The following is a 23,907-nucleotide window of genomic DNA, read 5'->3' on the forward strand; positions in this document are numbered from 1 at the left end:
GTGCAAGGCTTTTGATCTTGTTTAGTTGTCAGAGAGAAAAAAAAGTTAGTTTGTAGCCACCGATTTTCACTTAGCTATTTAGTTACATGCTGAGGCCATCTGAATGTATAGTGGTGCTGTGTAGCTCCAATATTTTGCTATGTTTGTAACTCCTCTGTAGTACATGGAAGAAAGTGACTACACTCTAAAGTCAGCAAAATAACTTCTGACATCAGAAAAGTGCATAACAAGTTTTTAGTTCATGAAATGTACTGGTTATATTCCAAAACTGGACAAAAAGGAAACTGTTATGTACCTCCCTGACATAAAGTGCAAAACTAGTTTTGAACTGTGATGCCTAGATCTGTTATGCTTTAGTTTTGCATTAAATTTGCACATTGGTTACAAACAATAGAAGAATAACACGGGTGTAAAGCAGCTTTTCAAACCTGTTAAACACAATGTGCTGTCTCATACAGAAAAATAAACAGAATTAAGTATTTAAAAGCTTTTAAAGCTATTAGTCTATCAGAAATAGTATTTTGCAGCACAATAGTGTCATACAAATTTCAAAACTATAAAACACTTTGTGCTTCTATGCTTTTTTTTTGGAACTAGTTGTATAATGGAGCAGCTAAAACTCCATGTAAGTACAAAGAGTTATGCTTGGGTTTCATCAGTCATAACCAGGTAGTTAGGTGTTCTCATTATAGATGCTAATATTTTTACTTTCACTAACCTGTCAAACTGAATTCCTAGACATCCTTGTCTCAAGCACATAACAACTTGGTTGTAGTTGTAATCCCAGTCATAATCCTCTATGTTATGTACCTTTCAAAGATGTTATAAACTTACAATGACATCCAACACAGACCATAAGTTAGTACTAGGCTAACTGGCTTTGCAGGCCATTTTAAAGCTTGCCACTTATCCCATATGAGAATCAAACTTTGTACCTTGTGTCTATAAGGTAAACACCTATGTCATTATGCTAAGCCCCAACCCCAACAATATATGAAGTGTTTGATGCCTTTGAAAACTGTAATACATATCATGCTGCCAAGGGGGGAAGTGTGGCAAGTGAGTGTCTTAACAGCTTTTAATGCTGTTGATTGATTAAAGGAATGTATCACTTATGGCCATACCTGAGTTGCCATCTTAAGTTGTTATAGTTTTCAATACTTTAAAACACTTTGTCCTCCTAGACTGTTTATTCTCTCTGACTGGTAATACACTGCATCAGCTCCATGTACTACAAAGAATTACTACTGGGTTTCTCCAGTCAAAATCAATATCTAGATCATAGAGAGTGGTGATTATGCTCCAATATTATGTAAAACACAAACCAGTTAAGCACTTTTGTAGTATGAGAACTGATCTCAACAATTGTTTACCCCTTCTGCTTAACATGTTAAGATTGGGTACCATACTGCACAGTAAAACCTGCCAGTACTGGCCAGCAAACAATATTTATTTTATTTATTTATTTATTGACATTTGTTAACCGGGTTTGTCCAACTGGACTTGTGGCCCATTTTCAGTGGAGACCCGAGGAGAAAAGCTCCAGTAGTACATTTTAAACAAGTACAATTTTAAACAATATTGATATAATAGCAGTTATAGCAAAAAGATTCACAAATGTTGAGTTACATGCATAAAGTTAAAGTTGCATTAAAAAGAAGCTAAGTAACAATTTTACATTGATATAGCTCAATAGGTCAACAATAAAAAAAATTGTTTGTATAAAATTATGCAAATGCATAGTAGACACATTGGAAAGAGAGGTGTAATGAGGTACTAAGTATGGTCCTTTTCAGGGTACATAAAAGGAAGGAAGACTAGGTGGGGTCATGGCAAGGGCAGGTCCTGGAATTGAGAAAATAAGCTTTTAGTTCATTTTTAAAGTATGAGGTGTGGGAGATTGAAAGTAAGTCAAGGGGAAGTTTGTTCCAAGCATGGGCAAGGAAGTGTTTGTAGAGTAGTTTGCCTACTGACCTTTTTGGGTGGTAGATATCAAGTAATTGTTGGTTAGAAGTATGGAGGGTCTGGGATGGGATGTAGATGGAGACTAAGGAAGATAGAGATGGACAGAAGGAGGGTTTATAAAGAATAGTGTGTAGCATATGAAATTGATAAGATGGCAGAAATTGGGGAAGTTCAAGCCATTGAAGAGAGTTTAAAGAAATGCATTGGTGTGAGTTGTATGGGGAGTTAGTAATGAATCTGGCTATTTTATGGTAAGTATGTTGGAGTTTGTTTAGAGTGGAGGCCTGGATACTGGTAAGAACTGGGGTGGCGTATAAGAGGGAGGTGAGGAGGAGTGCCTGGCCAGGGTAAGTCTAGATTCAGGGGATGGAATTTTTTGTTCCAATATAGCAGACCTAGTTTCTGGTTTGTTTTATTTTTATACATTGGAGTATGTGTAGGTTGAACTTTAGTTCATCATCGATAATGACCCCTAGGAGTTTTGTGTGGGTGTCAGGTTGGATAGTTGTATTGTTAGAAGATGTAATAAAAAAGGAGGTTTGTGATGAGAAAGAGAACGGGGAAGGAAAAGTAGGAGTTTGGTCTTTTTGGGATTTAGGATCAATAGGTTGTGAGAGAGCCATTGTTCAGTGGATAGTAGGGCCTGTTGGGTCAGGGAGTGTAGTTCAAGAATGTTATTTGAGATGGATATAAGTGTGGAGTCGTCGGCATACTGAATAAGGGAGGATTCTTTGCATGAGGTGTAAAGATCATTGGTGAAGATGTTAAACAAAAGGGGTCCCAAGATGGAGCTTTGGGGAACACCAGTGGAGATGGGAAGGAAAGGTGAGGAGGATGAGAGCCATTTGACAGATTGTTCCCTGCCAGATAGGTAACTATTAAACCAGGCAAATGCGGAGGGGATAGGTGGAGATTTGTGAGTTTGGATAGTAGTAGAGGATGAGTGACAGTATCAAAGGCTTTGGAGAGATATAGGAAGAGACAGGAAATTAGTTTATTGTTGTCTAGGGCCTCTGCAATGATATAAGTGAAGGAGAGGAGGGCAGTGGTGGTGCTGCGGTGAGCATGAAATCCATGTTGGGTAGGGGTAAGTAAGTGGTGTGTGAGGAGGTGATTGAGAAGCTGTGAGTGAATACATTTTTCTAATATCTTGGAGAGGGGGGACAGAATGGCAATGGGTCGGTAGTTTGAGGGGTCAATAGAGTTTCCACCTTTATGAAGAGGGATAGTGAAGAAAGATTTCCAAAGGGTGGGGACAGTTGATTCCAGAATAGATCGATTAATTAGTATAGATATAGGATACACAATTTAGTCAGCAGCAAGTTTGAGGAATGTAGGAGATAGATCGTCAGTGGAAGGAGAGCAAGGTTTTAGCTTGAGTAGTAGAGATTTGATGTAAGTAATGGGAACTGGCTCAAAAGAAAATGAAGTTATGTTAGTGGGACTTGGAGGGGTGGGTGTCGAAGTAGAGTTTGGCTTAGAGGCTACCAGATTTTGGATGGAAGAGATAAAGTGTTTATTCAGGAGGGTAGCTTTTTCCTGAGAGGAAGAGTTAGGGCATGGGGAAGGATTAGAGGGCTTTCCAGGATAGAGGATGTTGTTGAGAGTTGACCAAATGTTTCGAGGATTGGATTTGTTGTTAAGCTGAGCAGAGCTATAGTACAACTTTTTGTCATTAGTTGTATGTTTTTTGCAAGGTTCCTCAGTTGCCTGTATTTTTGAAGAAAAGATGGTTGCTTAGCTTTAGTCCAGGTTTTCTAAGTACGATCTCTTTGTTTCATAAGGGACCTAGTCTCTTTGGAGAGCCAGGGAGCATGATTTGATTTTACTATGATCTTCTTAGAGGGAGCTAAGGAGTTTAGAGTATTCATGAAGATGCTATTGAAAGTGCTTACAGCATCGTTTAGGGGGAGGTGTTTGAGGATGGACCAATCTATGTTGTGGAGAATGGAGTTAAATTGGGATGAATTGAAAGTCGATAGTTTTCGACAGTCTTTGATAAGGTGGGGTTTAGGAATGTGGGAGTAGTGTCTTAAGATGGTGGTAAGGAGATGATCACTGAGGGAGTTAGGTAAGGTGGTGGGATTGTGTTATTGGTGGGGGGAATTGGTAAGGATCCCGTCTATGATGGAGCTGGAAGTGGAATTTTTATGGACGCAAGTGGGGGATGTTATAAGTTGGTAGAAGCTGTGTAGGTGGATACTGAGTTGGGGGAGTCACTTGTGAGTTTGGACCAATCAATGTTGACATCACCAAGGATAAGTGTCTCATATGGTATGTTGTGGAAGAACCAGGATAGGATGTTTTCAAAAATGGGGAGATTGTTACCAGGAGGAAGGTAGATAGAGGCAATTGCAAGTTTAGCTTTCTTTCTGCCTGCTGTCTGTGCTAGTAATCTGTCTTTGACTTTTTTCACTAATGTAAGACATGTTGCTCAGTCTTTTTGAAAATGATTGCAAAGTGCTTTATGGCTTTGAAATTTGGCAAAACAATTTGGCTTTTTTTACTTTTCTGCAACTACTAGTAAATGGAACAGATGAAGTTTCACGTACTACAATGAATTATGATCATAACACTTCATTATGTAGACTTAACATGGATTGTTCTCTCAAGGTAACTTTCATGGTATTCATCTTTCAAACACACAAAAAATATCATTGTTACGACTGGAAACCAAATGATAATCCTCTGTATTATGTATCTGCAAAGTGGATGTCAAGAGGCACCTTAATAACAGAATGAAGTGAAGTTTTTGAATAAAATTACTCAACATCCATTTCTTAACACATAATAAAATGGTTGTGTTCAGAGGCTTGATAGGGTTGTTATAGACAATACATGGACAAAGTTAACTAATTTGATAAAACGCACAGTGTGTCATTGCAAATCTTAGCATAAATATTCAGTGTTGTACAAATTTAGACACGAGGAAGAGGTTCCACCACTTCAAATGATGAATGACTGCTGTGTACTGACTCTGTCCTGTAACCTACACATATAAGACTCCCGGTGTGTACTGCCAGTAAATATAAACTTTTCCAGTTAGGTTACCTCTTGCTTTTTCCATTTAGGTTAAGTCTTACCTTTTTCCAACTATGTTACCGCTTATTCAAGGATTACAGTCTTGATGCACTAAGATTTTTGTCACTTTATGTAAGTTAGTGCTCAAATACAATTAACAATTCATTGATGAAAGCCTTTTCTACTGCTGTAAGTTTTTTTCAGATATAAGAACACAGTGTTTACTAATATACTTTTGTCGTGTTAGGACCAGCACTGTTGTAATGTAGCGAATACTACATAGGTTTATTATTTATTTATTTATTTATTTTTGGTTTACTTTACTGGGATGGTGGGCATATTCACAGAGGGCTCATTTCAGCCACAGCCATTGTGAATAACTGGTGTAGTTATTACTTTTTCAGTACTGTTTCCGTGGTGATCTTTCAAGTTTTGCTCTTGAAGTCACTATGATGAGCAGTTAGCATTTTAAAGAGGAAAAGTTACTTCTGTCCCTTTGGGGTGCTTACATTCCGTATGTTATGCTGTGTGAGGGATAAACTCTTTTTGATGTCCTCTCAGACTTCATGAGGGGAAAAGTGGGCCTGGTAGATCTGCTTCACCTGTTCAGCAATCAAAAGCAGGGTCATTCGTGTGTGATTTTTCAAAAGTGCATGTATAGTACACTTGAAGTCTCATTTAAGATTTAATTATATAATAGCAGACATGAAACTATCTTAGCACGCATGCACTGATTAAGATGTTTGCACTGAAAGTGGATGTCTTGAGCAGTAAAAGTAAATATGGACTCCATGAAGCCTAACATTAGGACTAACCAGGGACAACTGGATTCAACAGTGAATCTTGAATTGGATGACACTTATGTAGATGAGGACAACTTTGTTGAGGAAGAAGTAGGACCTAGACGTAGTGATAGAATTAAAGGGCTTAAGAAAAACAACCCAGGCAACAAAAACATCCAAACTAATAAAAACAGTAACCATAATAATTTTTTAGGCAAACGCAAGTATCGCCGACAATCCAACAAGAGGGTGAATCGGACCTGATGATTGCTAGTTTTATTGACACTGGTGACGCTTCTTTCCACTCTATTGACGTTGGCGATACTGGCGATGATGCTGGAGTATGTGTAATTAGTCCTCATCAAGGGCAGGATGCTCCAAGAATAATTTTAAACCAAAAAGGTGATTTTAAGATCTATAATTTTACAGAGCTGCAACTAAGGGATGAATTGGTCGAGCTGCTTGCCCTTGGTTATACATTTGTCCCGAGTAGATTTGGGGATATACCAAAGGAGATCATTGAGTTGAAGTGCTTTGTTTGGAAGCTCAATCTGAAGTTACTTTTTAATAATGGAGCGGATATAATCCAGGATTCCTTGAAGTTGCCTAGTGTTTTTAACCCACCTCTTCATCCGTCCCTTCAGTTATTTGAGAAGGTTTGTGAGGTTGATTTTAGGCATTCGTTTAAGGTATGCCAGAGTAAAGCAGAGTCTAAGGGATACAACATTACTAAAGAACAGGCACTACTCCTGGATGAACTTTGCCACTACCCCGTGAGGTTGATTAAACCGGATAAGGGAGGTGGTTTAGTCATCCTGGACAACTCTATGTATATAGAGAAAATGCTTTCTGTCCTGGCGACACCAGCCTACACTGAAGCATCCATTAACGAAATACATCGATCTCACAATATGATGAGAGGTCTCTTCCGTGATTTATTTCTGGGAGGAAAAATAGACCTCGACACTTATAACTACATAGACATCACTTTGCCTAAAATTCCTGTTATCTTTGGCATTCCTAAGGTCCACAAGGATATCAACAATCCACCTATGAGGGCCTTAGTGGACGGAAGATGTTCTATGACGTATCCAAGTGCCAAACTAGTTGACAAGATTTTGTCAAAGTACCTGAAATACCTTCCTGGAGTATGTAAGGACTCTTGGTCCTTTTTGGAAAGTATTAATGGTATACTGTTCGATGGTGAGAACAATTTTCTCACCATCGATGTAGTGGACCTATATACTTCCATCCCACACCAGGAAGCTCTGGAATGGTTGGCCCTTTTACTTACAGATTTTGGAGCACCAAAAATTGAAGTAGATCTTGTAACTGAGATATTAGATGTTGTTTTGTCATGCAATTACTTCCTGTTTGACAAGAAATTCTTCTTGCAGAAGAAGGGTGTGGCCATGGGCTCCCCTTGTGGAGCATCTGTGGCCAATTTTTTCATGGGGTACCGGGAAAAGAACTTCCTTTTTCCTTCACTAGATTTGATGGGCTTTGTCCAATTCTACACGAGATACCTTGATGACATTTTTATTTTGTTTCGAGGTAGTTACATTGAAGCTAGTCATTTTGTCAACTCATTAAATAGTACAACGGAATTCCTTAAATTCACTTTTAAGTTTTCGGTATCGGATATTGACTACTTGGACGTGAAACTACGGAAGGATGTTGGCATGAATGCTTATACATCAAAAGTTTTTAGAAAATTGACATATTGCAATTCTTTCCTGCACTTCTCTAGCCAACATCCCCTTAAACAAAAGAGAGCTATTGTGAAGGGTCAGTTGGTTAGAGCGGGGAGAATGTGTAGCATGTTAGCTGACTTCCAGAGTGAGTGTGACCTACTCGGCAATATGTTTCTTAATAGGGGGTACCCGAAACAACTGGTAGAAGAGCTTACTTTTGAGGTTGTTACAAAGAGGTTGAGTGGTTTTTTTAAACCTATCCTCTATCAAGCTCAATCAAGATTGGACTCCTTGAATCCTGATATGCCAGCACTGCCCACCAGTATTATTGTTTTAACACTTGACAACATTAGTAGTAGTAATGGACGTGACTTCTCATTAAGTTACGTCGTTACTTATAGCCTTAATTCCAGGGCTATAATCTCAATAATACGGAAGAACTGGCAATTCATCTTGAGTAGCCCTGGTTTAACAAAGAAATTGGGACTTGTTCCCAACTTCGTTTTCAAATGGAATAATAACCTCAAAGAGCTTTTACAAAGGGATTTCTCTAGCAAAAGTTTCAACAAACGAATTGGTATGTACCCATGTGGCTTCTGCAATTGGTGTCATAAAGTGAGGACGGGTCAGACTTACATAATAAGGGATAGGAAGTACACCATTAAATTCCCACTTAACTGTGAGAGTAGATCTATAGTGTACGTGGCCTTTTGTGAGTGTTGCCCCTCCTTTTACATAGGTAAGACCGACCATAGATTGAGTGATCGGGTCTATGAACATATGTACGCTATTAAGAAGAATAATGACACCAATGCTTTAGCCAAACATATAGACAATTTTCCAGGCCATTGTTTCTCATTTATGGCCATTGATCAAGTAAAAACTAATATCCGTGGGGGTCCTATACCATTGCTTTTGGAAACCCGTGAGTTGGAGTGGCAGCTGAGAACGGACGCTTTTTGCTATCCGGGTCTCAATGAAAACTGCAATATTTCTGCAGTTTTGAAAATGAGGAGCTATTTAAGGTAGTGTACTTTGTTTAATATATTATGGTGCACCTTGTTGCTATGCAATGTGAGTCGGTGATATATTTATATTTTATTGATATATTCACATTTTAAGTGATTTACTTATGTGATTTAACGAGTGTTTCACTCGTATTTTGTTATTTTTATTTAGTTTTGAATTAGATATTTTTAATATATTTTGTTATATAATTTTATATAATACATCTTATATACAGTATTTTTGCTAATGACCTTCGGTTGGATTTCACAGTTTATTGATCATATTAAGGGACAATGAATAGAGGACTGACTTATTATTTAAGTCATAGAACTGGACTGTTGTTTCACCGTCCAAATAGTGAAAATTGTTTATATATATGCAATCATATAACTTATTCCTTGGTCATTTAACCTAATTTGTGGTAATATGCCACCACTTGTTTTATATTAACTTTGTAACAAGATTCATACACTACATTAATTCTATGCGAATTTGCACAGAATGATTTTTAATTAATGTGATGTTATTTCCTTTTAGTTTCTTATTTAAATTGAGCGTGCAAATGACATTACTGTCAATGTTTTTTCTCTGAAGAAGCCACACTATTCAGTGGCGAAAACGCTTGTTAAATATAATAAATTTGCGTTCAGATTTTGACTATCTGGTCGTTTGTTGGTGCAAGGAGTCCGTGTACCTTTTGGTTTTCTAAATATGGACTAGGATATATGGTGAACCCCATGTGCTGCAGATCCTAGCAGGACAATTAGTTTTAGTCGAAACACTCTTATCTTTTGTATCTTTCGGCTTTTCCCGGTTAGGGGTCGCCACAGCGGAACTCTGGTCTGCTAACGATTGGAAGTAGATTTTTACATACCGAGTTGCCAGCCCAGATGCACAACCTTCAACGAAGGTACGCCCATTCATGCAAGTCTCCACACAGAAGATGCTTTAGCTGAGAATCGAACAGGACAATGTCTTATTGTGAGGTGACAATGCTACCACAGCACCACCACCTCAGTGCAGGACAATATTAAATAGTCTCACCAGGTAGCCCCTAAAGCCATGTGCCTCACCCCTCCCAAAGCTAAATGCACATGTCTCTTTACAAATATCTGCAAAGCTAAGACTGTAGATTGGGATGGAGATGGTACCAAAATGCCATGAGAAGAGGGATTCAAATTTTGCAGTCATGACCATCTGATACTGTTTAGTGTTTTCATATAAGAAAAGGGTATCACTGTATTCACTAGGTTTGGTACCAAAGATGTCCTCCAAAAGGTATCCTGGACTTCTACCATTCTCCTGGTTAGTGAATAAGGTTTTATGTTTTTGTACCTGTTTTTGAATATCATTTTATTTGAAATTCCACAGAATATGACATGTTATCTATGAACCTATATCTAATATAAGGATGGTGGAGACTTACAGCTGTGGGCTGACTTCCTAACCAAGTCAAAAACAGTTTTGGCAATGGTATATATTGCACTGTCAGAAAAAAGAAAAAAAAAGAGTCTTTCTTGCTAGGCATAAAAAAAATATACATAACATTCTGAAAATCTGTTGCTTCTTGTAGTCATAATCAGATACATGCAGTACTAAATAAATAAATACTAATTATACATGACAACACCAGTTTTAAGCAGTTATGTTATGAATTTCAATTAAATATATGTATGCAATTTATCATGACTCAGAAATGGGCAAATAACTGATTTTAGCAATGCAGAGAAACTGTTTATCTGTTTTAGAAAGCAGATTTCATGAACAACAATTGTAAAGTAGATGATCTATATTCTAATGGGGTTTATTAATATACAGAAAAACATGACAAACAAGATCACCTACTTAAGAAATATGTATACTGTAAGTAAAACTTTTCTTCAAGATGTCATTTGTTTTTCCACTTACTATTTGCAGCTTCCAAAAAATGAAAACAGAGCGGAAGAACTGCAAACAGAATGCAGCTAACAAATTAGGCACTCAGGAAACAGTAGTCCCAGTACAAATGAGTGTAGCAGCAGTTGCCAGGAGCTGTACCGGCTGCTGTGAGTTAGAAGAACACACTGACTTCAATTGGAGTAGTGTGTTGTACTTTGCTATTATGTCCAGAGGCTGTGTACTTGTCTGCCTCATTGCGGCCAGACTAGGTTCAAAATATCAAGTAAAGCCTGTGTGCGTGTGTGTGTGTGTGTGTGTGTGTGTGTGTGTGTGTGTGTGCGTGTGTGTGTGTGTACGCGCGTTTGTGTCTTCATTATTGTGTTTTTGTATTTTTTGTATCTACTTGACTATGTGTGTGTCTGCGTTTGTGTGTGTGTGTGTGTGTGTGTGTGTGTGTGTGTGTGTGTGTGTGTGTGTGTGTGTGTGTGTGTACATGTGTGTATGTGTGTACTGAGGAGGTATTATAACTATCTGTTAAATGCTTGCATAACTTATTTTGAATGTAAAATACTTCTTCCAACAGCACTTGCATATCATATACCATCTTTTAGACATTAAGTGGAAAACCAATTTTATATCCAAACTATAAAAATATATATTATATTAATAAAATAAATGCAAAACAATTTAACGGATAGCCCTTTTTCTAAGAAAAATATGCCCTCAGGGCAGCTATTGCAGAGACATAGCAGACCTTGCAGAGGTGAGAACACTGTAATACTCTTTAATACCCACCCATTCACTCATTATTGCTTCTTTATTACAGCTGTGATTATATTCTACATACCATTTGTTTGACAATAACATGCTACTTTGAATAAAAACATTGAAACATACTTTTTTCAAAGTTGTTTGTTTATGCATGAATCTACATCAGAAGTATTGGTGTATAGAAAGAGTGTTAAAACACTGTGTTACCGAATCAGTGCAGGAAATGCTGTTCCAGAAATTTTAATTTAAAAAAAAAAAAATGTCATAAAATTATTGAAGCAGCTGTTGTTTAGCCACTGTGTCTATGCATTTTCATATCTCATTTTATGCTAATGTGGATATTTCATTTCTTTCAGCTTCACTTCTGAAAGGACTGAAGCATGCGAACATTGTTCTCCTTCATGACATAATTCACACCAAAGAGACCCTGACCCTCGTCTTTGAGTATGTGGTAAGTAGAACCAGAGACTAACAAACGAAGCCCTGTGAATTCTGGCAGTCTATCTCGATGAAGTAATTTGTGGCACTTTATCCAGATGTACAACACAAGGCAAAACATACACAATGCCCCATCTGTTTGTCATCTGATTTCTAATCAGTCTTTGTCATTAATGTACTTATTTATGTATTAGCCAAGTATATTCCAGAGCATTAACAGACCAGGGAGAGACACATGACATCAATGTTTCATGCTCAGTGGTTCAGGTTTATACTGATTTACAAAGCAGTGAAATGTTTCTGTGTTTAATGCAAGTAGAAACTGACATTTTAATTCTCTTTTCATGGTATAGATGGAAAATCGACATTTTTGTCATGCTGACTTCATCCATGTAGCATAGCAGCGGATATCAACAGAATCTAGATGATATCCTTTAGTTCTGCTTTGTTAAAAGGTTGGAAGTGACCATATATGCACTTACTGGAAATATTGCTGTTATTCTCAAAGGAAACAAAATGCAGTAGGTTATGCTTCATAACAGGACTGTAAAGCCTTTAAAAGTTTTCTTTGTCTAGTATTTGAGGGTTTTTATTTCATAATTCCTGAAAAGCATTGGTGGGGCCCTGACACATTTCATTGTATAAGTTTTGCTGCAAGGGTACAGAGACTTATGGTTTCTATCTTGCTATATTGTTGGTTTTATTTTTTTTTTCTGTCTCATGGATGCAGATGGCTGCTGTTCCAGTCTTATGAAATATTCAGCTTTCTTGTTGCACAATGGGATAAGATAGGTGCCTGGCTTTCCTCCCTGGCCGATTCTGAATTGTCTCCATAGACTGTCAGAGCAGTGTCTCTCATTTAATAAGAACTTAAAGGAAAAATCATCCTACTTGAGTAATTCCTTTGTATGCAAGAATGTGGATTCAGCTACCCAAGATATGGAGTTTAGGGCTCTGAAGGCAACAATAGCTTACAATGCATTAAGATGACTTTCACTGTTGGTGCTGTTTTATGCCATTTTGTCTGTTTCTGTATAAATTGGTCAAGGATTTGGCACAATTAAAGAAAACATTGAATACATTCTATGAGATAAACTCACATCTGCATTGCCTGTCTCCCACATATAATAATAGACCTCTTTTCTCTGGTCACATCACCAGTATGCACATAGCACTATATGTCGGTCGTGAGCTCTGAGCTGCACAGCTCCAGGGTTTGGAGACTTGTTCCTGGCCATGGAATTTTGGATGTGTGGATTTTCTCTAGACAGTTCTCTGTATATATATATATATATATATATATATATATATATATATATATATATATATATATATACATTGAGTGACCAGCTACAGTACGCTGTCAATATATATATTTAGTATTTACCCTTGCTCTTGTTGTTTGTTTTGTGACTGAAATGGAGCCAGGAATCAGATTGCATTTTTAGTTACCTAGTAAACAATGAAAAATAAATACCAGAGTTATATTTTACTGGATAGGTGAGATGTTCAGACAGGTAGACAACATACAGGAGTTTTTTTACAATGTATTAACACAACAAAACTGTGTCATTCTGATGTTTTCACCAATGAAGGCTATCAGATTTTACTCAGAATTTCATTGACTACAAATGCTCATGTAATTTATTAAGAGTCACATTTAAAACATAGTATATATTTCTTACTGGATCTTTAGAACCTGGACGTGTGGAACTTTTCTTATTTTAACTACTGTTTTTTGCATTTTATTTCATCTTGTTTGTATCCTTGAATAATGTCACTGGAGCATTATACAATCTAATCAGAAACACTCATTCCCATAGTAGCTAAATATGGTGGGTACAGGTAGGCTGAGAACAAATGAAACATAAGGTGAGATGAAACACAATACAGCGATGCCAATGTACAAACCTGTCTGTTGCATTTGTAGTAACACAAGTTAAGAACAATTACAGCAACTGAGCAGAACAGTTAACAGTTCAAAGCTGCAGTTCATAGGTTCATAGGTGTGTACTAGGCTAATGGCCCTGGGGCCTTTACAAGCCTAGCCCATAGAAGTGCCCTGGCATTGTGCCACCCCTTGTTAGTTCCCAGTGCCTCTATCAAGCAGAACCACTGTTGTGATCCCTGGGGTGAACTTTCTGTTTCTCATCCACTCATCAAGATTTCTCTTGAAGAGGGTCAAGTGAGGTGCTCTGCTTGACATGTATGGGAAGTCTTTTCCATAGCATGGGCAGTCTCTGGGTTATGAACCTGTCCCTCCAGCATGTTCTGTTGAGTGTGGTAATGAGACTGAGGTCTCTGGTGCATTTGGTGTGGAGGGATTAGGATTCCTTTAGATGTAGCATTTCTAACAGAGCTGGGTCAGACATGGCTTTGTAAGTCAAGCAGAGATCGCCTCTTAGTAGACGTTATGAGACAGAGAATTGCTGGAGTTTTTTAGTCTGTCCATGTTTAGACATGTGTTTAAGTCATAGGATCCTCTTTGTGAGGTACTTTTTTGGCCTCTCCAGCTGTTGCAGGAGTCAAGTGAGGTACATGCCAAATGGGGCATTATACTCTATGATTGGTCTAATGAGGGAAGAGTACAGAGAAATGATGACCTCTTTCTTGGATGCAAAACCCTTGCAACAGTTCAAACAGATAGGGCTAAAGGGTCAGTGTTTGTATCTTTTGCAATGATTGACATGCAACTGTGATGGTAGATTTGTACATTTAAGAGTAATACTTTACTAGTCAGAAAGCCACCAAGAAGCAATTTCACAGACGGTGTGAGCACTATAGTTAAAATCAGTGAGGGTATGGTATGGTATGGTACTGGGTACCTTGTTATCACCCCTTTCTCTAAAGCATTAGCAAATGCATTACCCCCTGTACTCATCACTCATTAGACCTATGATTGAGTACAATGCCCCGTTCGGAATGTATCTGACCAGACACCTGCTGCAACTTGAAAGGCCCCAAAAGTTCCTCACCAAAAGGATAAAGGGTCTCAAAAATATGTCTTATGCTGCCCGACTGAAAGAACTCCAGCTCTATTCAGTCTCATACCGCTTGTTCAGAGGTGACCTGTGCCTGACATATAAGGTCATGTCAAACCCAGATTTGATGAATATGCTTCACCTCAAAAAATCTAGATCTCTCTGAACCACAAGGGCGGGAGACTTAAACCTTGACACGGTTATAAATAGAACGTGCTGGAGGGACAGATTCATCACCCAGAGACTCCCTATGCTGTGGAACAAAATCCCGTTACATGTGAGGCAGAGCACCTCGCTGGCCTTGTTCAAGAGGAATCTTGACCAATGGATGGGAGATCGCAGATATACCCCAGGGATTACTTCAGTGTCACTGCTTGACAGAGGCACAGCAAAATGATAGGCATAGTTTTTATTCAAAAGCCACATAACTATGGGCTAGGCTTATAAATGCCCTTGGGCAGATAGCCTAGTATGAACCTATGAACCTATGAACCTATTAAAATAGCTTTGAGCTAAAACTGGCCAGTACTGAGAAAACAAATCTAGATTTGTGAAATGAGATGATTCCAAAACAGAAATGCAAGCATCCATGACAAAGATCTTCCCCCCCCTGTACTCACTGTTTTCATAAGACTGGCTTGAAGAAGGGTTTCTAGAACCATAGTCCTTTGGTAGGTTCATACCTGACTGTTATTGTGACAAGATCCTAAGACAAGATGAATGGAGTTTGTGAAATTAGATTGATTGCAGACTTAGTTTCAGAACACAAAGGGTATTTTAGGGATGTCATAGGTATGTTTGTGGAATTCATTTTGAATCATAGTATGACATAGTCTGACAAGAAATATTACCAACAATTGCAAGGAATGGCCATGGAATTATCTATGGCTCAACATTATGCCTGCATTTTTTAGCTTTTAAGGAAAGAAATTTAAAGGTAAATGAAGTATTTAAAATATGTGTGACTCTTTATATGTTTAATTGAAGATTAATGTTTTCTTCTGGCAGGACAGTGAAGATAATTTAATAAAATTGTTAAATATATTATGAACTCTTTATTTGCCATTAATATTTGATGTACAATGTGATAAATATTGTTTTTTGGATGTTATTATTTAAAAAGAAATTGGTGGCAGGCTTGTTTTATGTATATATCAAAAGATGTTCAATAAACAGTTTTCTGTAATAGTGGGTACTTGCGTAGTTAAAAAATAATTTAGAAAAAGGCATACTGAAAAATCAGTATTTAAGTATGATTACAAACACCTTTAATATGCAGGAATGCATGTCAGCCACTGATGACTTGAACAAGAGTGGTATTCAGTAAGGGATTTAAATTTAGTAAGGAAACAAGGGAAAAAACATACCCTTATGGTTTGGAAAACCTTACACACATGTGAGTGGACAGTGGAAGGAGAAGTTGTAGGTGTAGAAATAATAATATGCAGATTAATTTTGTGTCCAGTTACAACTCTCTCAGGTGGGCTATGTACTGCACTTTAGTGTCAGTACTGAATTATTAACTCAATCTTTTTCAGTGACAATAGTACCTGGAGCCTTCTAGTCATAGCACAATCAAAAATGAGGGTGCCAAGTGTTGAACCACTGACACTGATAAAATGCATTAAATAAAGTGTTAAAACTGACTTTTGCTGGCTTATTGTAATAAATGATGTGTCTAAAGTAGTTATACATGGTATATTTACAGGAATTACACAAACATTAAAAGGGTCATTAAATTACAACAGAGGTATTATGTATTGCCCTGCTCAGTTTGGGAGGTAATCACTATTAAGTGCTTGAAAAGGATCTACTTAAATGTATATATGGATAGGCTTCTTAATGGCCCAGTGGTCACTTACTTAGTATATTCCTATGTTTCTGTCAAAGCTATGCAGGATGCACATTGTTTTATTTCCAGCTAGCAATGAGTTGCAGATAGCATTGCAATTATTTTTATTATAAGAAAGTGAAGATTCATTGTGTGCATAACTTATATGAAAGGGAGTTGGATATCCCCACTTTGGATTAGTAATCAAGAAGCCTGAATTCTCATCACTGACACTGGAGAGGGATGTTGACTTGGGAAAAAAATGGATACACCCAGTATTTTCAGATGCGGCTCTCTGCATCAAGCACAATTTCCCTTAAGTGCACACAGGGAACACACCCAGCCTGGGGTCTGGGTTTCTCTCTCTGTCTCTCCCCAGATCTTCAATAAGGCTCCCAATTGGCACAGCTGTTGAGTTAAGTCCTCAGCTGAGTGTTCCCGCCCCAAGCAGCTGAAACACACACTGTTTGAGATTTAATTTGCACACACACACACACACACACACACACACACACACACACACACACACATACACCTGGGAAAGGCTGGCACAGGTTTACTAGCTATGCCCCCTTCTGCCCAGACTATAAGGTAGTTACTGCCACTAACACTGCCAAGCCAGCTACTCTAAGGCTCTTACAAGGGTATCCAATTATACTGAGTGAAATTAATATTAATATGAATGATAGTTTGACCAATGCATTAAGGCTTTCAGGAGTGGCCACAGAATCACCAAACACATATGAGTACTCTCAAAGGTTAAAATATTATCTAAAGGACCCACCGCAATGAAAAGTTTAAATATATTTAATAAGAAAAGAACATGAAAATGCTAAATATCTATTTGCAATAGATGTCAGAGTTTCAGTCATAAGAAATATTAAAAATAACACAGGTGGACAGGTTCAGTTACAGAAAATCAATACTTAATTAATCTTACTATATTTTCCTGACTGATCTCAAGAGTTACTATTCCTTGGTCACTTACTTAGAGCAAGGCAAGGTGAAGTAGGTGAGTGATCCTTTGATGTCAGCTTCCAAAAGCAAGGCACGGTGAAGTAGGTGAGTGATCCTTTGATGTTAGCTTCAAAAAACTGCTCTGAGACTTCAGTCTTAACTAGTAGTAACATTATTTTAGTGATGGATTCTAGAATGACATCATATACATCTGGTCATCTGACTTCTGGTTCCCATGCAACCCCCCATTGATAGAAACTGCCAAGATTTAGCACTTATGTGTCAATAATGCACACAGATCCTTGCTAAGATTTGCTGCAGCTCCTGAAGTCATAAAACCATAAAACACTTCCATTTTTCCTACATGAGGTAATAATCCATACTTCTTACTGAGACTGCCTCTCTGGCTTCATTCAAAACTGCAAGCTAGCATCTTTATGGCCTAGGCCCAGTAATTGAATTTGTTACTATTTCTGAAGTTTAAGCTTAATCTCTTCTCTTCCAGTATTCTCTGTTAAAACATATACATTTAAACAGTTACAATAATGTATGCATATTTATTTTTTGGTCCAGTAGGGCACACTGTTGGTGCATTTTTAAGACAAACACCTTTACAAATACATTTTTCAGCACAAGCATCTGTACAAATCAATTTGATATATGAGTTACATATAATTACTTACAAAATTCCAGCTAGCTGTGCTGGCATGTGTTACACATCCACTGCTCTACTTCTCCAGGCACAGCTGACAATACAACATCCAGGAAGCAGGTATAAAACAACTAAATATACTGGTAAACCAATACAAAATTAAATTCAGTAACAAAAAGGCACAGCACGACCATTCATGTAAAACAAGATTTATTACTTCAAGCTTTCGAGTTGAAACTCTTTTTTCAAGAATGAATCAGTACATTAAGACCACAGAATAAATATAGAACACCAGCCAATCACAAAACATATCTCATAAACACATTATATAATTATACAATTTACATAATTAATATACTTGACTAAGCCTTGTTTGTCTTTTCGGCTTTTCCCGGTTAGGGGTCACCACAGTGGAACTCCAGTCCGCTAATGATTGGCAATCAATTTTTTTTTATGGTGCCGAGTTGCCAGCCCAACTTTCAGCAAAGGCATTCCCATTCACGCATGTCTTTCAGAGGCCACTCGACCGCGGGGAGGATATGCAGACTCCACACAGAAGGCACTCCAGCCGAGAATCAAACAGGAGAATCTCTTGCTGTGAGGCAACAACGTTAACACTGTGCCACTGCAATTAAATAAGCCTAGTTCACTAAAAAACTTCATTAAAAACAATGGTCAACTTAACAAATTTCATTACTGCCTAAAAAGCTCCACAGGACAACTGTAATACTCTAACTAACATATGCTTGCCTTAATTTCAAAATAGGTTTAATACTATTAGTTTTATTAAGCACTGGATAGACATCAGATCTAAAAAAGTTTATCCATTTGTATTTTGCTTTCTCTGTGGCATTCACAATGCCCCCCCCTCTTGTTTTTGCAAACTCTCTGCAGTATCCTAAATTTAAATGTATGTTCATTTCCACAATGTAAAATATGCTTACTAAGTACATTTGTCTCAATCCCCCTTCTTACATCAGATAAGTGGGATGCAATTCTCTCCTTGACTTTACAGTCAGTTTTTCCAATGTAAAAACACAAACATTTTTCACAGTTAGCCAAGTAAACTAAATGTTCACTACTGCATGTCCCAAATGCCTTAAAAATAAAATTAACTTGTGTTATAGGATGTATAAATCCTATTTCTATATTAATGAACTTACAAAAGGTGCAGTTATAACAAGGGACTATCCCCTTGTTAAATCTATGTAACTTCATTTTTATCAAAATCTTTATAGCAAAGAAGTTGTTTGAGGTTCTTCTCTTTCTTATATACAAAATAAGGCTTTCCTCCTACTGCTTTCCTAACATTAACATCAGAACTAAGGACAGTCCAATTTATTTTAGTTATGGACTGAATCTGCCTAGAATGTCTGTTGTACTTCATCATATATCCTAATTTATTAAACCCAGCTTCTCTCACTGGGCTGTTCTTCTGGGCATTATTGCCTTCTCTAAGTGGTGGGAGGATGACATAATGATTAAGGTGCTTCCCTTAAAGACACAAGGTGCAGGGTTTGATTCTCACATGGGGTAACTGGCTAGGCTTCAAATGGCCCAAAAGGGAAGTTAGCCTAGTACTAACCTATGAACCTATAAATATGCTTTAGCCACACTAGGCCTTTCAGATTTAACATAATCTACATTCTTAGTTAATAAACAGTCCTGTGTCATAGTACTAATTTCAGCTGCAAACCCTTCTTCGGTGGTGTTTAGCCTATTGGCTCTCAAGAATTGACTTTTTACTACACCCTTATAAACATGAGTGGGGTACATACTGGAATTATGTACGTATCTCGTTGCTTGTACCCCTTTCCTATGTATAGATGCATGAATTTTACCATCAATATTCATCAGCTTAACATCGAAGAAAGTGATTTCCTCTACTAAACAAGACATTTCAAACTTAAGGAAGCTGGTGCTATTTTGTAGATGTTCAACAAATAACTCTTATGCCTTCTTGCTACTACTAATACTATGTCATCTACAAAACGTTTATAGTGCATTAAAGCACTATTATAGTATTCATTTTTGTTATAATCAAAAATAGTGTATTCTTCCCATCTAGCCAACACTGTGTTAGCATAGCTATTTGCTACAGGTGTGCCCATAGCTACACCTGAAGTCTGATGATATACATCATCCCCAAACATGAAAACATTATTTTGCAGAACAATCTCCAGTAGAGAACATAGCAGTGAAATTTTATTTGGTGTAAAAGTGCTGTGCTTAACTACAAATTCTCTAACATATTCAATACCTACATTGTTAGGAATAACCGTAAATAAGGACTAATGTCCATAGTTACAAACAACACATTTGTCATATTCATGTCCAAAAACATTCTCAATGACTGTAAAAATTCACCAGTGTCCTTTATATAGGACATACTGTGTTTCAATAGAGGTTTAAGTTGCTGGTCTAAATATTTTGAGATTGCTGTAGTAGCCCATTGTTTTCCTGAGACTATGGGTCTCATAGGGGGGTGAAGCAAGTTTTTATGGAGCTTGGGCAACCCAAATATAACCGGGCAGACAGGATGTTCTATGTAGAAATAATTATACTGTTCCGGAGTAATTGCTAACTGCATTAAATAGTCATACAATTCAGTTTTAATCCTCTAAGTCATCTATTCAACTCTATAACATTTACAACCTTAAATGTTGCACTGTCATTTAATAAAAATTCATACATCACTTCTTGATATTGTGGTGCTTTAAATATGACTGTTTTCCGACCTTTATCAGCTGGTTTCAGTACAATGTCAATCTTTTTAACTAAGTCCATTAATACTTTTCTTTCATTAGCATTCAGGTTATGAAAACTAGATGACTTCCCATTAAAAAACAAATCATAAACATCATTCTCACATAACTGTAAAAAGGTTGTGACAGTTGTGCTATTAGGTAAAAAAGTGCTACTTCTTTTTAAGACATTTTCAGTACTGGCATTATTGTTCCCAAATAACATTTTCAAATCTAAATTCCTAACAAACATTCTTCTGGATCTCAGAAGAAACTAGAAAAGCAGCAGAACAAAGAAGACAAGCAAAATTTTTCAGTGATAGAGAATGACTATCACAAATTAACCGAGAGTTTCAACGTCAAATTTGAAAGAGAAGGAATGATATTCAAGGATATGTGACAGAAAATTGAATCGGAGCATGTAAACAGAAAAAAACACACTAGCTTCTCAGGATATTAAGAGATTGCAGCAGAACTACCAACCTTGATTGGGGAATGTGTAAAGACAATCTAATGATATTGAACAATCCAGAAAGCATTAAGACGAGATGGAAAGTATATATGGAAAATTTATACAAAAAAGAGAAAGTGGATACCACTGGGAAAATTAAACCAGAAACTGATGTCGAGGAAGAGCCAGTTATTTTAAAAGAAGTTATAGCAGCAATTAAAGCTTTATCGAACACATCACCTAGCATTGACGGTAGTACAATTCAATTAATCTAAGGCTCAGAAGGTATTATGGCCCTCACTTGACTGTGTCAACAGATTTGGAAGGGGAAGCATGGCCAGGTGAGTGGAGAAGATCATTGTTCATTCCTAATCCAACAAAGGCAACGCTAAAGATTGTACCAACTACAGAATTATTGCATTAATTCCACATGCCAGCAAAATATATTGAGCAAGAACTACCCAAAGTTCAGACTGGGTTTAGAAGGAACAAGAGACATTATTGCCAATGTTAGATGGATATTGATTGAAGAAGAGCAAAAATACCAAAAGCCCGTATACTTTTGCTTCATTGACTACAGCAAAGCTTTTGACTAGGTGGATCGTGATAAACTATGCAAAACTCTAGCACAAGTGGGAATGCCCAAACACATAACTCAATTGATAAAGAACCTTTATGAAAATTAAGAAGCTGCAGTGAGAACTAAACATGGCAACTCTGAATGTTTTCCAGTAAGACGTGGTGTCAGGCAGGGATGCATCTTGTCATCTTACCTGTTCAACCTTTACAGTGAAGCCATCTTCAGAAAAGCAAATTTGGAAGAAGAGACCATCAGGTTTAAAGTTGCTGGTTGAAATACAAACAACTTGCTCTATGCAGATGACACAAGCTCATCACCAGCAGCAAAGTAGACCTGCTGTATCTATTGAAAAAAGTTAAAGCCAAAAGTTATAACATGGAATTATAACTGAACATAAACAAGACGCAGATTATGAACACAGAAAATGATGAAGATTTTGAGCTTGAAGATGATAGAATAGAAGTTCTAAATAATTTTAATCTCCTGGGCTATTTTGTAAATATGGAAGCAACTAGCAGGGAGGAAATACTTTGCAGAATAGCACGTGGTCGCTCTACAATGAAGGGTCTCGACAAAGTATTCAAAAGCAAGGAAATAACACTCAAAACAAAGATCAAACTTGTCCACACACTTGTTTTCTCAGTGGTCAATTATGGATGTGAAAGCTGGACATTACAGAAATGGGAAAGAACGAAGATTGACTCAGTTGAACTTTGTTGCTGCAGAAGGATTCTATGCATGCCGTGGACTGCCAGAAGAACTAACAAATTGTGTTTGGAAGAGATCAAACAGGCTATGTCACTCAAAGCATGAATGATGAAGTTATGACTGTCTTATTTTGGTAGTACCATCAGAAGAGAGAGATCACTGAAGAAAGACATTAGGTTTTGAAAGACTGAAGGAAGCAGGCAAAGAGGGTGACCCACAACCAGATGGCTGGACACGTAGATAACAACCATAGGGATAATGTTGAAGGACCTCACCTCACCAGACTAGCACAGAACCAATATCTTTTTGGATCTTTAATTCATCAAGTCACTAGGACTCAAACCCAAGTTGATGGCATCTAGAAAGAAAGAGAGATCAGACCAAATGAGCTGTATTCAAATTAAATATGGTGTTGGTCTTTTGAACTGAATATGGTAAAGATGTTTTAAGGCTTTGGGAAAGTAATTGAATTCTTTTGTATAGGATGTGGCCTAAGTACTCATGGAAGGCTGATGATTAGAAGTATAAACATTTCTCCTTTTAACAAACTGTGTAAGTAGTCCAAGGTCTGTTTCCAGCTATGAGCTGAGCCTTTTAGGAAAGCACATCATACAACAGAAAATATCATACAGTAATACATGTCATAATACACATTTCAATGGATGAGATTGTGCCATTTTTTTTAATTTAATTTAATTTTATTTTACTTTTGATTGTTGACTGGTTATGGAGTGATCCACAGACAACCCAATTCAGCTACTGAATCTATGTTTTAGTTCTTGAACATATGTTAGTACAAAACAAGATAAAATAGAGATTAGTCATACAGCAGTACATGTTATAGAACAAAGAAACAATGGAGGATCACCATACTTCTGCCATAATGGTTAAGGTGTTTATCTCACAGGCACAAAGTACAGGGTTTGATTCTCACCTTCAAAGGGAAATTGGCTAGACTTAAAATGTCCTGCAAGGGCAGTTAGCTTAGTACTTGCCTATGAACAAAATAGAGACACATCATAAAGTGATGCATTTCATAGAACAAAGTAACAGAAAAGGTGGACCATATCATTAAACATATTTTAGAGCAGTACAATGTAAAACAGATAGCCCCTTTATAATATATAATAGATTTCAACAGGCATGTATGCACCTATGTATGTATACATATATAGTTAGAATGTCACAAGAAGGATATTTTGTTGCAGCACAATCTCACGTTTTTCTTTACAATTTATTCTAGTTATTAGTGTATAATTTATGTGATGCTCTGTAGTTATTATTTGTGTTAGTATTTTTGTTAGTGCTTAATGTGTATGTTTTCTATTTTGGCAAACAAACAAATAAATAAGTAAATAGATAAATAAAACATAAAAGAGAGACAAAGATCATAAAGTAATATACATCACCGAGTGAAATAACAATAGTGGAAGATTGTGCAGATGT

The 23,907-nt window shown here is 37.1% G+C and overlaps 1 protein-coding gene across 5 annotated transcripts in view; it reads left to right on the forward strand.

Annotated features, from left to right (window-relative positions):
- CDK14 (cyclin dependent kinase 14) overlaps positions 1 to 23,907 on the forward strand; it is a 3,129,234-nt gene that overhangs the window by 1,210,769 nt on the left and 1,894,558 nt on the right. For all 5 annotated transcript variants that reach the window (XM_044067657.1, XM_044067661.1, XM_044067659.1 and 2 more), the window contains one exon: positions 11,476 to 11,570. In XM_044067657.1, coding sequence (XP_043923592.1) covers positions 11,476 to 11,570 — 95 coding nt within the window. The remainder of the gene's footprint in view (positions 1 to 11,475; positions 11,571 to 23,907) is intronic.

The sequence above is a fragment of the Protopterus annectens genome, chromosome 3.part1 (genome assembly GCF_019279795.1).
Source record: "Protopterus annectens isolate FY-2018-M chromosome 3.part1, PAN1.0, whole genome shotgun sequence".
Classification (NCBI taxonomy): Eukaryota; Metazoa; Chordata; order Ceratodontiformes; family Protopteridae; genus Protopterus; species Protopterus annectens.